The following is a 13637-nucleotide window of genomic DNA, read 5'->3' on the forward strand; positions in this document are numbered from 1 at the left end:
TGTTAGACGAAAAAGCTTTTAGCCAATCTGTTGTAAAATGTTTGCTTCTTTCAAAGCCATATGAGAAGTTATTATTTTCGTAAGCGTAAACGCAGCATGTTGATTTGCTTCGTATCCACTTACTGACGTCTTCCCAATATTCATATCTTCTGTATTGACTTTGCAGTTATGGGCAGAGTTGTTGATTGCGGTGGAAGAACGCACCAAGGCGTTAAATATCGAACTCTCCAGGTATGCATTCTACTTACTTTGATCGTGCCTCGTATCTCTCTCTTTCGAAGAGAGGCAGATAAAAAAGGAAGCTCGTTATAACTAATGATTTTTAAAAAGGATCTTAAATTTCATTTAAACTTCAATAAAGGAAATTAAATTTCGAAAATGGCGGAGAGGAGACGAAACACTCTGCGCTTGAATTGATATGGCATACAATCGCTGTTGTTAATTTGGACGTTTTACTGGTTGAAGGAGCATTTTAGAAGTAAACCAAGGGCATACTTTATTTGTTTTGGTTGCCTAGTTGCAAAAGCAACTGATTTACTTAGATCTCTTGGTGCATATGAAGTCGACATGTGCACTTTCCTAGGTGTAAATAAAAACAAAACAAGGTTAATTAAGTGCTGCCCCGACGGGTCAATTGATTACAAAAAAGCCGCCCAACCCCCGTCACAATAATTTTTGTTTGAAAGGGAGGCATCTATGATCCTGTCTTTTTGGTTTGAAGTGTGAATATGTTTGCAAATATCAAACCCGAAAGGGGGCAATTAATTATTGTTTAAAAGCAGACATTTAATTGCCTGTTCAAGTTAAACAAAATTCCAAACGAAATGACAATACAGATAACCAGTGTTTTGGCGGATTACTTCTGTGAAAATGGGACGAGAATTCCGTCTTTGTTCTCGTCCATCGATTGTTTGATGGTGAATAATAGTCTTGTTTCAGCAATTAGCCGCTGTTGTCATAGTAACTTGTGTATGCAAACTGCTAGAAGTTGCTTCAGTCAAATCATAGTTTGGTCAGATGGTTTACAAAGACTTATTTCGAGGATAATTTACGGCGTTTTATCGCTCAGAATAGCTCGCCACTTATGCAGTAACTTATAAAAATATTTAGTTTCTGGAAGAAATGAACTGCGTCGCTGTTGTTCAAGTACACAAAGCGTGGTGGAATTTTTAGTGTCAGCCTTTGCTAATGTTAAGAGGATTTCACTTGGTTCACGGTTGTACATCTGTTGTATAATATTCGTGTCGAAATCACCCGCTGTCTTGGAAAAACCATAAGAAACCATCGCTGGCTAGGACTGTGCTGGATTACGAAAATAAATCTTGGCTGGGGATGACCAAGGGTTTGTGTTCCGGAAGCAAAGCGTAAATGAGCGTTTGCTGACTAAACGTTGCCGCGAATCGAAAGAAGCCCAAGCGAGACTTTGTTTGTTTAAGCTCATTTCACTGACTGCGTGCTAGTTATTCTGCATCTGGCCATCCTAACATATGTATTGGTAGAAAACGTACACGGAGAGGAGAAATTTTGGTAGTTTCTTGGAGCTTTAGAGGCCTGAGAGACCTCCTGTTAGGAAGCGCTGTTCAAGTGCGACTTATCTGCGAGAATTTCATAAAGGAACGAAGCAAATCAAAAATTTGCAGGAAGTGGCTAGCTGTGGTTCTTGTGTCTGTCATCAGAAACTGCACAAAATAAGCGACTAGGATTTCTTCTTGATCGTATTTCAGTGTATGCTGTGGGAACTCGAGACGTTGTGCAGATTTGGATTTAAGTTACTTGTGGTTACAATCTTGGTTTGATATTAAAATAAAATTTAATTGGTGGAATCATATATGTTGACAAGACAGCTTTTTACTTGCTGAAGAAGAAGTGGAAGTAAAATCGGACAGATTTAGTCATGAAGCTTAATGACAAGGGGAAAAATCTTGCTATCGTGTTTGTTGAAAGCTTGAAAGTGCTTATAAAAGACATCGTGAGAAAAGAAAAAGCTAGAGATATAGATGGAATCACCAGTGAGGAAATCACTGCCAGTGAAGAAGAGAGCGTTTCTGGTGAAAATCTTTTTGCAGCCCTCGCAAACGTCTTTGCTGTAAATCCAGATGTGACTTCTTCTGTGTTCGAATTGGATGGATATGCAGACAAGGATGCGGAAGTAAAAAAAGTGGCAGCAAGTTCACCTTTGCAGAAAGTACCTTCGATAGGATCAAATTCTTGGAAAAACACAACTGAAAATGAGGCAGGTCCACGTAAGACAAGAGAATCGAAATACCTGCTCACTAATTGCTCCGCAGCAAATTCGCATCAGGAATTTAATGATGTACCAAACAAAGTCTTGACTACAGGTCTAGAGGGGGAACATGTGTTTGGTTCACCTCCTAAAGAAGACAATGAAGTTTTTCAAGAATACGATAATCTGGGATTAATGGATAAAGAAACCGAAAGCGGAAGCCCCGGTGTCAAGACAACTTACAAAATGGCAGAAAGCTCATCAAGCTACAAAAAAGACGAGAGTAATAGAAAAAATTTGCGTTACAAGAGCAGTTCATGTTCTGGAGTTGACAGCTTACAGTTAATGGAGTCAGCAGATTCAGGTGTTTTCGAATGTTTTGCACCTACCTTGGACAGAGTAAGAGATGCAGAGGAAATGCAGAGAAATTTTGACAGAAGCGATTTAGAAACAGACAATGTAACACACAAAGGACGCAACAGTGGGACAAGCATGAAGAAGGGCCACTCCGAAAGTGAAAAACCATATTGTTCAAATGGAACTTCTGGAACCTTTAGTACTACGAGAGGGTCTCCGAAAAAATTTGACAGCAAAATTCCAAAGCTTATACGTGAAAAAAGAACAGACAGTAGGGGAATTCACAAGGAAAGCAGTTGGGTGAGATCATTGCGGGAGAGCATTTTGAAGTTTAAAGAATACGATATTGGCATGCCCAATAAATGCAAAGACACCTCATCTGATGGCAGGAGGTATGAGAGGTGCAGCAGTGTTGATCGATCATTTGGAAATCTAGAGACGATATCTGAAAAATGCAGAGGCGGTAGAATCAAGTCAGCGAGAAGCATGGTGAATTTGAGTCGAATCTCTCCGCGGCTGGATGATCCAACTCTGTTTTGGAAGCACAGGACATCTTTAGAGCGAAGTTATTCAAAATACATGGAGGATGAAAAACAAGTTGTGAAGGATTTGAAATTTGACATCGAGTATGCGGAGGCAAACAGGCAAGCATCGCGTCGTTTAAGAAATGGGATGCGAACAGGGTCTTTGTCGGTGATGGATGAATGTCTTGAGGAGAATGAGCTTATCAACGAGATTGCGAAAGACTCACGACGCGAGGCTCAAAGGCGAAAATCTCTCGTAAAAACCGAGGAAAACTTCTGTCATGATGAGAGTTTGAACACATGTGGTACAAGATTAACGTCATTTGAAAGTTCATTTAAACAAAGGCATAATAAGCCATCTAGGATTCCGATTTATGAAGGGTACAAACACATATAAACATTTAACGAAGATACGCACGCTTTACAGATTTTGGGGTATTTTTTTGGTTTGAAGAACGCGTGATGTTGTTTTCAACTTTACTTGGAAATGTAGTATCAACTTATAACGTAGTATCTTTAACCTGTTAAGTCGTGTATTTCCTATTTCACAACTTATGTTATCATCTTTTTTAAATGATTGGTACAAAGATGAATGTCTTGTTTATCTTGCCTTTTTGTGTTTTAACTGAAACTATGAGTGGGGGCCTAATTAAAATATCACTTGAACTGAAAGGCGCTAAGGAAGGGTTTGAAACGTTAGGTGGAACTTCAACTCATTAGCGTCATATTTTTTACGCCGCTCAGCTAGCTGTTTGATAATTCAGGACAGGCATGAGTCGAGGTGCGGAAAAGTTGAGCCTCTAGCCGTGTCTTAATGTTTTGTGGTCTTCTTGAATAGCCGCTCAGTGGCGAAAAAGTAATTATTTATTCTAGAATAGAGATATACTTTACTTAATTTCACTACAGCCTCATACTCTAGGTTTCTGTTTACAATATCAACGCATAAATGTATATTGTTGGAGCAATCGAGTCCAGGGTATGGGGTGGTTCCCAGTCTTTCTCCCGTCGACCACTGCGTTGACATGTCTTTCGTGATAAATCTGCTTCGGCACATGTCCTCAAGGGTTAGTTAGTTGGCTATTGTGGCTGAGTGTGTAGTAAGCACGTTTTTGTTACGAAAATCACATACATCATCTCACAAATGGATTTTCTCTATACTCCGACCTAGACTTTACAGCATATATGTTTGTGCCACAAAATGAAATATCGGGGATTTTCATACTAAGATGTTCGATGATGATTTGCCGTTCTGGCTTAGACTCTCATTGCAAGGAAACGCCTTACCGTTATGTAATTGTTAATGCAGAGGAGCACATGTTTTATTTTCTTGTTACATTCTATGTCCCATTTTCGTCAGGTTGGAGCACCTGCAAAAGATTGCCGAGAAAACAGAGAAAGAGGTAATTCAATGTACATTATCCGTTTTTTATGGGTTTTCGTAAAAATGTTGTATATTTTGTGCTTGTTGCTATCTAGAAATAACCACAGGCTACCATATTACGTCCAGTTATTTTTACTTGCAACGGTAAAAGTTAAAGTAAAGCAGAAGTATATGACAGGATTCTGAAATTACTTATTTTGTTGTTAAGTTGAAGCAGCAGATTCTTTTCAATCGGTAAAAAACTTTGCTTCTTCAAGTGCCTTTACAGCAGGCTGAGTTTAGTTTAGTTATCAATTTAAGATTGAACCATGCGTTTTCAAGTTGGGAATGATTTTGAAAATATTTGAAACTATTTGACTTTTTACAGGCTGCTGCTTTAGAAAAGGCTCTGGACAAAATTGACGAAGAGGCTAATTCGGTGAGAAACCTTTGTCTGCAATGTCTGCAATGCAATGAGAGAATCTATGTTTACTTACATTGACATTTGAATTTGTTTCTGATTTACGTTCAGGCACCTCTATTGATTTTTTTAAAACCATTTTGATACTAGCAAAAATGAGCAAAGAGCAGAAGAAAAAAGTTCTTGTTTAGATCGACACGTATTTAGATTGACTGTCAGACAAGGATGCGGAAGTAAAAAATGTGGCAGCAAGTTTACCTTTGCAGAAATTACCTTCGATCGGATCAAATTCTTAGAAAACCACAACTGAAAATGAGGCAGGTCCCCGTAAGACGAGAGAATCGAAATACCTGCTCACTGATGGCCCTGCAGCAAATTCGCATCAGGAATTTAATGATGACTCCATTATAGATAGACTGACAGGTCTACTGAAACAAATAAAGAGCTACTGACAAAAGTTTTGCGCTGGATAGTTCGTTCTTGATCTAAAAGTAAATCAATAAATCTCATATTTCTTCAGATCGAAGTAAAAGCAGACGAGCTGGGGTCTGGTGAAGTGCGAAGACGTCATATACAACTAGACAAGGCGCTTATGGTATGGTTTTTACGTGTATCTCGGTTGGTTGAAGACGAGTTGACAATTGAAGACTAGATAACAACCGTAGTGCTAAGGATCCAAATGCTAAGATAATTAAGAATCTTTATTAAGTATAAGATTACATTAATAGGAAGCCATAAGCTCAACGAAAATGCTTTACTAGTCTAGAAGGCCAAAAACATATTCATTTCTTTCTATTAGTTGGCTTTATTTCAGCAAAACATGGTAGCACTTGAAATCGTTTCTACGTTTCTCCTTGAGTTATCCCTTGCACATAATTTTTTCTAGGTTTTTGAACCAACGGTGAAAACCCTTATTGCTAATGTCGAGATTTTGCTCAGTGGAAAGCACGACGAGGCAGAGGAAATTCAAGTCAGGTTTGTCTTTTCAGCGTTTGCCTTCTTTGGAGACTGCAATTTGTTTTAGCTGTTGTGTTTAGACATTGTTAAAGCTAAAATAGCTGGTTTGGCCTGATTTACAAGGAAACTCTAACCACTGACGGCAGCAGAAACCTCTGATGGCTGCTTGATGCTCTAATAACTTGGATATACGAAAGATTCAGTGAAGGGAATGTTTTGTTTTGCAGAGTGAAGAACATAGCGAGCCGTTGGCAATTGCTGAAGCTGCGTATCACAACCATTATTGAGAAGGAGACAACAATGGAACTTAAAAGGACGTCGAGGATGAGCGGGCACCAGATCCAAGTTACAAGAGACACGACTGTCTCCGATGAACCGTTTGACTCTCAAATCGAAATTGAACCAGGTGTTATGCTTGATGCTGCCGACCTTGAAGGATACAACGTGCAGTACAAGACAACGAAAACAGTGGTGACCGTGCGTAGCAATGTCACTGAGGAGGAGATAGAAGAAACAGAGCGTGTTCGCAAGGTGGAGTCTGAAATGACCGAAGATGAAATAGCCGTTTTCACAGAGGCTGGGTTGGAGCAGGGCGCAGGCGTGTTGCAGGAGAAGAAAGGAAAATCAAAGGTGCATTTTCTGGACCATGCTTACGAAATTTCATACATAAATTTTTAGGATAGATTTTTTATTGAGGACGATACAGATGTGATTTCTTATGAAACTTTACCTGGTTTTCCGTCTGGCGTAAGATGGAGACTTGTTCCTTATACAAAAAAAAACACGCCTGACTGAAATGGAGGGAAACATTTTTTCAGACCCTTTGCGTTTCTCAGTCTTATAAAAGGAGTTTGAAATCCCTCTACAAAAAAGATTTCAACTCTTCTCAATCATACATGTTGCAACTTGACGCATAGTTGAGCCTGATATTAAAGTCATTTGATACGAATTCTCAAAGAGTGCTTGATGAATGCCATAACTGCGTGACTGTGTGTGAACCATAAAAGGCCATTCTTTTTTGACATCGATATTTTCGGGAACTGTGTGATTTTTTAATGTATGGTTTGCTCTTTACTAATCAAGCGTGTAAAATAAATTCACATAACGAATAACGCCAAACGTTTGCCATAAAACGCAGTACATCTTATACTTGTTTCTGTCATGCTAAATCGAAAACCAGGGGTGATATGGATAAATTGTTTTTTGGGAAAAATTGATTCTAATCTTAATAAATATATTGAATAAATCATATTAAAAGTGAATAGATTTTGTTTTTCTTTCGCCCTTTCTCGCCCATTCAGTTAACAAATTATTTAAACAAACGATTGACTTAATGTTTAAAAGTAACATTTAACCTAATGACAATCTAAAGTGTTAATTATGATATGATGGAGTGATGTCACGTGATAGTGTGAACCTTCTGTTGAAACCAATTTTAAACAACTCAAATTTTGTGCAATAATAAATTTTAGCGCAGATCGACGTTAGCGTCCAGTCCATAATGGCTGACCAAGTTTATTGTTTTTGGAACGCATCACTTATTTTTACTGACCCAAGATATGTGAAATGTTTTTCGATTTGTGAATCTTGAGAGTGATTAAAAATTCACGTTGGTTGTGTTGATAGTGCGATTTTGGGCGGTGATTCACCGTTAGCCGCATTAGCCTCTTTTTGTTTTCTTTGATTGATTTATTACGTAATTGCTCACGGTAAAGAATCGATTCACTTAGCCAACCCAGTTTATTCCGCTTTCAAGGAATTTCAAAAGAGAGTTTGCCAAAAAGATAATGCGAGTTAGGAAATGTGGTTGCCAAATGCCCTATGGGTCATGATAGTAGACGCTCATTTGCCTGCTACCCCCCTCCACTATCCCCCCCTCTCCTAAAGTCTTGGTGTCTTATTTTGACACCCCCATGCATCAAAATTACTGTACAGAAAATCGACACACAACAATCACAATATTTAACAGTTCTGGCGACAACACTCAAATTGAAGTGGATGATTGATATTACGAATCCCAGTTGTTTAGTTACTGATAATAACCACTGCGTCCATAGGAGGCTGAAAGTGTGATTGGCGATGCAGGCCCGGGCGAGGCTGGCTCGTCCGAAAGCACACCCGCCTCGCCGGCCGAGCACGCAAGCTCACCCAGTGCGCAGGACGAGTCCATGAGCGAGGCAATGAGTGAGGCAATGAGCGAAACAAGTAGTACAATGGAGGATCCTGAGCGACGCAGACGTTCAAGAAAACGACGCAGCAGGGTAAAGCTGCCCGGCATCTTTGCATGCACCAGGAAGACAGGCTCTGTTATCTCAAGTTCGAGTGATGAGGAGGATAATAGGCCTGTCAAAATGAAACCTGGCCAAACTGGAGACCAATTTTCGAGTGCAAAATTTCAGGAGATAGAAATTACTTTGTCATGGATTGCATCGAGAAAGGTATGTTAAACCTTTCGTGAAATATATATTTCATTTTAAGGACTTGTTGTCAATGTTTCTTCACTTTATAGAAGTGGATGAGCTGAAGTAAGGATTTTCAGCGAATATCTAGATGGCTACCCATTACATTCTTTTTTGCAATATTGTTTCATGTTTCATAATTGTGAATATAAATATTTCAAGAAAAATATTCTATTAAATTTCCAGTATGACTGACTACCAAGGGTTTCAAATCAGGACTGCCATGTTTTTAATTTGCACAATTAAGGCATTTGTTTACGGTTTGTTTTGAGCAGGTATTTGCTATGCAGAAGGTGAAATAGCAGAACATGCTGCTTCTCACTGAAAGAAGTTTGGCTATCGTTGCCCAACTATCAATATTGATTTTTAAAAATATTGAATTTGGGCTAATGGACAACACAAATGTTGTAATGAAAATATTATTATAAAAACTACAAACTTGCAGTCATAAGATGTTTTTGCTGGGATAATTCTTTAATAGCGTAGGCTTAGTTAAAAACAACCTGCTATGAGTGATAAGACAGGTTGACATTGATAAATTGGACTGAATTGCTTGATGTGAATAGACTCTTGGTCTTTGAAATGTGATCGCTTTGTATTTGATCGCTTCGTAATGGATCGCGTCGTCATGTAAAGATATACCTGGATCAAAACCAGGACCTTTGTCTCTCTTTGTCACCAGAATTTAATCACAACTGATAGTCATTCAATCCAAGTTATCACTTATCATCTTTTATTTAAACAGTCGTCTTTCTCTAATGCAGGGGGGCGCTAGATTTGAGCTTTGGTTGCACTATTTCGCACCTCAACCTGGCAAAAGAAATTGTAATTTTAATTGTATTATTATCATACAAAACAGAACCATGTTGTGCATGAAATCATACACATCCATGCATGAACTTGACGTCGCTGCTAATTTTCGCGCCAAATGGTTGTTGTTGCTGTAATTTGTTTCATAGTGATCACTTTGTGGGCAATATGTTTCCCAGCAGTATTGTTTGTGCAATGGATTAAGATGCTGGTCGTTAGAGATCAATTCAATCCTGGATATCAATTTTAGCAATTTGCCAATCCTTTCCTAGCAACACCTGCCACTCGCTTAATTGCAGCAAACGTCAAAAGTCGGTTGCTGTCTCCTTTCCCTAACTTCTTACCTCCCAAAAACATTCTAAACAGAGACCTAGTGAGCATTTTACTCAAGTTGTAAAAGCTGTCTTGAGCCCGAACATAATAACCTCTTTTTTTTATAGTTTTATTCACTGTAAGCGTTTTGCTAAAATACAAAAAGCTGATAAACAGAAAACTGGATAAATTAAATGAAGACTTTAAAAATTAAAAAGTATTCTAATTTCATCAACAACCGATCTTTCTGTGGCTTGTGAATTATCTTCTATTTAAAGGTGACAATTTTGCTTAGAATAGCTGGTTGGCGTTAGGCCTCTTGTTGCAGAAGGGAGGCCTCTCTAAAACAGTGGTTTTGCTTCAGTTGACATCGCTTTGTAGCTGGCAACTCGCCCCAGACCCTACTACTGCATCTCGTATAGCTTTACATCACAGCTCTGTTAGATGAATCCAACAGATATTTAGACCTATGTTGTTAGCTTTCCTTGCTCTTGCTTTTTCAGTTCATAAAACCATTCATTCGAATGATCCATTTTCAATGTCTGTATAATTTTTATTCGAAGGCGATTTTGGATAAGAACGAATTTGGTTTTGATTTACCAACAAACGAAAGACTTTTGGAAGAAAACGACCAGCTTCATAAAGAGATTCACCAGTTTCAAAGCGAGGTTGATAAAACCTGCAGCCTTCAGGTATTTTGTAGTTTTTTCTTCTATTTTTGTCATTTTAGCTTTTTCCTTTTGTATTCTTCATTTTTTAGTTTTTTCATTTTGTATTTGTCATTTTGTAGTTTTTAATGTTAATTTTGGAAGACAATTCCTGGCGAATTATATGCTTACTTCTTACGTTTGAAAACCGTCGCATGTTTTGTATTTATTTCTGCTCTCAGCCCAAACATAGCATTTACGTAACACCCCATTACCTATTTCCATAAAGCAATCAAAATCAATCAATAAATGTCTTGCTGTTTCAATGAATCTATTCTCCTTAGATCAATGAATCTGTTCTCTTTAGATCAATGAATCTGTTCTCTTTACGTCAATAAATCTGTTATCTTTAAATCAATGAATCTGTTTTCTTTAGATCAATAAATCTGTTTTCTTTAGATTAATGAATCTGTTCTCTTTAGATCAATGAATCTGTTCTCTTTAGATTAATGAATCTGTTCTCTTTAGATGAATGATCCTCCACAAGAAATCATCGTCAAGATTGAGGAAGTTCGAGCTTCATATGCGAAGCTTATGGTAATATTTGTAATCCTTTACCAGGCCTCCTGTATCATCTGCAAATGAAATGTTTTAACAAAAGCTATAAATGGCTTTGAAAAAGCAAACATTTAGTAAACTGAAGCTTTTCGTCTGACACTCTTCAGAGTTTAAAACGTCAGAACATAGATCAAAACTCAACGCTAGGAAATATATTTACCCAGTTGTGGATCGAAACAGGCCAATCAGAAACACGAGCACATGACTGTTGAGGTTGACCAATCAGTGCCGCTTGCCTATTGAGAATGTTACCAATGGAGTCCTAAGGTGAAAGCGAACTCCTTTTGACTACACAGTAGCTGTATTTTCGTGCTTTTTGCTTTTTGTAGCATCTTTGCAGCCTTGATTATCGTACCTAAATGTATTTCCTGGTTTGTCTTGTTCTAGAGTATGTGTGGTTTGGTATATGTGTTCTATAGTATCTGTTATCGTGTAATCTTAGTTAATGGATTTATTTTCAAGCTCTCGAATGCCAATTTTCAAACGCTACAACGCTCTCACGATTCCCTTGAAGCGCGCTCTTTGCCCACCTCTCACTTTTAAATTATTTCTGAAGAACGTTCAACCACAGGGATCCAATATGGCAGAAGAGGTTAAGTTTGAGCCTCTGGTACTAATATTTTACGTTTTAATGAGTAGGGATTGCATTTACTGTGTTAATGACATGGAACAATGTGAGTTCAAGGTGCTTCAAGGCTTATAACAACGTTGTGGCACAATATTGATAAGTTTAGCTGTTGGTCCTATAAAAACTAAAGTCAATAATCCTTTATTTTGCAGGATTTGTGCATTAAGCGAAAGCGAAACCTGACATTCTTGGTTCATTTTATGAAAGAAGCCACCAACGAACTGCTCTGGATGAGTCAGAAGGAGGAAACCGAAGTATCACGTGACTGGTCTGATAAAAGCCTCGACCTGGTGGAAATCGACCAATACAGAAAGGTCTCCTTGAATTCGCAATTTTTCTTTGAACCTTTATGAGTATGAGTTTATGGACTTCATTGTTTCTTTCATTAAATGGCATATGTTGAATGGTAATCTGTAGAATCGGCGACAACCATTTCCAAAACTTCTTCATTGTCCAAAAAGTCAAGACGAGCCCCATTGTTTTTATGAGCTTTGACGGGCAACTGCAGCAGCGAATTTTCATCGGTGTCAGCCATTTTAAAAATATCTCTGTTTGGCGATAGTTGTAACATATTTTCTGAAAGTGTTCATTAATCATGAGGATTATTGTTGGGTTCATTATGGTTTTGATTGAATCAACAGGAATGGGACGATGAATTCAAGGAGCATAAAGCGAATTACAACGCGATTACGCAGAAAGGAAACGACTTGATGAACGACCAGCACCCTGGATCTGCAGCCATTGCGGTTGGGACTCTATTTTTAATGGTTTACATTGCATTAACCCTGGCTTCCGTGTGAACTAGCTTTCTGTTCCCATACTTATTGCTCCAGCAAGTAGGAGGTTTTCAAGGACAGGATGATATGAGAACAATATAAAAATAAGGACTTACGATCGTACCTGAAGATTAGGCAATCGTACGTGAAAATATAATAACAAGTTTGACTTCGTATGGTATAACTACCAAAAAAGAAAGCTGCAATACAATCTAAGATAGAGGCATGGGAAAATACCCAACTTAATACATTTTTCATCCCCGCACACTTTTCTTCAGCCTAATTTCGAACTGTAGTAAGCAAATCGCCTGAAACGATTGCGCAGACTGGTATCTTGAAAAAGCAAAGCCAAGGACCCCTACGGCTCGATACTTCGAATACAAAGACTTGTTGCAAACTTGTATGTTAATTTTCCAAAGTTTTCAGAAAAGTCTGCACAAATGATATTTGTCCGTACGTACGCAGTTTTTTTCGTCCTGCGTACGACATCTTACTTCTTCCGAAATTTTTTTTAAGCCCTAGGTAATTGGCAGTTGGTTCAGCATGTCTCAATGGAATCTCTAGGTTCAACATAGTATCAATTTGATGTTTAAATTGGCATAAAATCTGCACAATAAACTTTGAAGAAGTGAACGATTTTGTTTTTCCAACCATTTTAGGCCTACATCGAGGTTATGTCAACGCAATGGAATTGGTTGCTACAACTGCGAATGGCCCTGGACAAGCACATGGAGCACACCCAAGTTTATGTGCAGGTTCGTTTCAAATCCATTGGAGCACATGAAAAGTTCATAATTTTTGGCTTTTTCGTTTTATTGCAAAATATCCTACAAAAGATTTGAAGCTAGCCACTTTGATAAAAAATTGTTTTTTAGTTTTATCACAGTGCACATGAAATAGAAAAATGGCTGACCGTCAGAGTTAACTTGCTGACATCAATGTTCGAAGGACTGCAGGTTACAAATGAGTCGGTTCTGAATGAGCTTATTGGAAAAATGAAGGTATGTTATTCAGATTGGTTGTTAATGTGAAATGCATGCAGCATAAAGTCGAACCAAGCTGTGACTACTGGCAAGGAAATTCTACTTTGTCAATGATTAGAATCAGAAAGACTTGATTATATTTTCATAGTAAGATTTCAATTTTGTTAATGTTTATTGTCATTGACTATGATTTCAATGTTTGGTAGCTAATCAGGATTTTTAAGAGGTTTTCATTAAATATCTTTAGCTGCCTTTGGATCATGATCAATTAGTTTTTCATTTTCCATCGATGTGATATTCCAGGAGAACGGCTTATTTTGTCAGAGAGACCTCACCTGTTCCTCACAATGCACAGTTATCGCTAAGACTGTTGTATGGCAGTGTCAAGGTTTCCAGCCTGTTGCTATATACTGCTACACGTAAACTCCAATTGTTTTATTCTGGTTTGTAATATTCTTGTGAAGATGGACTTAAGGTCACCTTTGAAAAGTTTCGTGCCTGTCTCTATTATGATTTCATAATAGAGATTTGGTTGGGGGAGTGTGGGATAGGAAGAAACCG

General features: G+C 38.1%; 1 protein-coding gene across 3 annotated transcripts in view; it reads left to right on the top strand.

The window, feature by feature from the left end:
- Positions 1-13637, top strand: part of LOC135689111 (uncharacterized) — a 128912-nt gene that overhangs the window by 16853 nt on the left and 98422 nt on the right. For all 3 annotated transcript variants that reach the window (XM_089109925.1, XM_089109927.1, XM_089109926.1), the window contains exons 13-25: positions 167-231; positions 4463-4505; positions 4854-4904; positions 5407-5481; positions 5773-5861; positions 6071-6473; positions 7901-8281; positions 9988-10116; positions 10600-10668; positions 11470-11631; positions 11959-12063; positions 12753-12848; positions 12969-13094. In XM_089109925.1, coding sequence (XP_088966051.1) covers positions 167-231; positions 4463-4505; positions 4854-4904; positions 5407-5481; positions 5773-5861; positions 6071-6473; positions 7901-8281; positions 9988-10116; positions 10600-10668; positions 11470-11631; positions 11959-12063; positions 12753-12848; positions 12969-13094 — 1794 coding nt within the window. The remainder of the gene's footprint in view (positions 1-166; positions 232-4462; positions 4506-4853; positions 4905-5406; positions 5482-5772; positions 5862-6070; positions 6474-7900; positions 8282-9987; positions 10117-10599; positions 10669-11469; positions 11632-11958; positions 12064-12752; positions 12849-12968; positions 13095-13637) is intronic.

This window comes from Rhopilema esculentum, chromosome 9 (assembly GCF_057945365.1).
Source record: "Rhopilema esculentum isolate cy_ngs chromosome 9, ASM5794536v1, whole genome shotgun sequence".
Taxonomy (NCBI): domain Eukaryota; kingdom Metazoa; phylum Cnidaria; class Scyphozoa; order Rhizostomeae; family Rhizostomatidae; genus Rhopilema; species Rhopilema esculentum.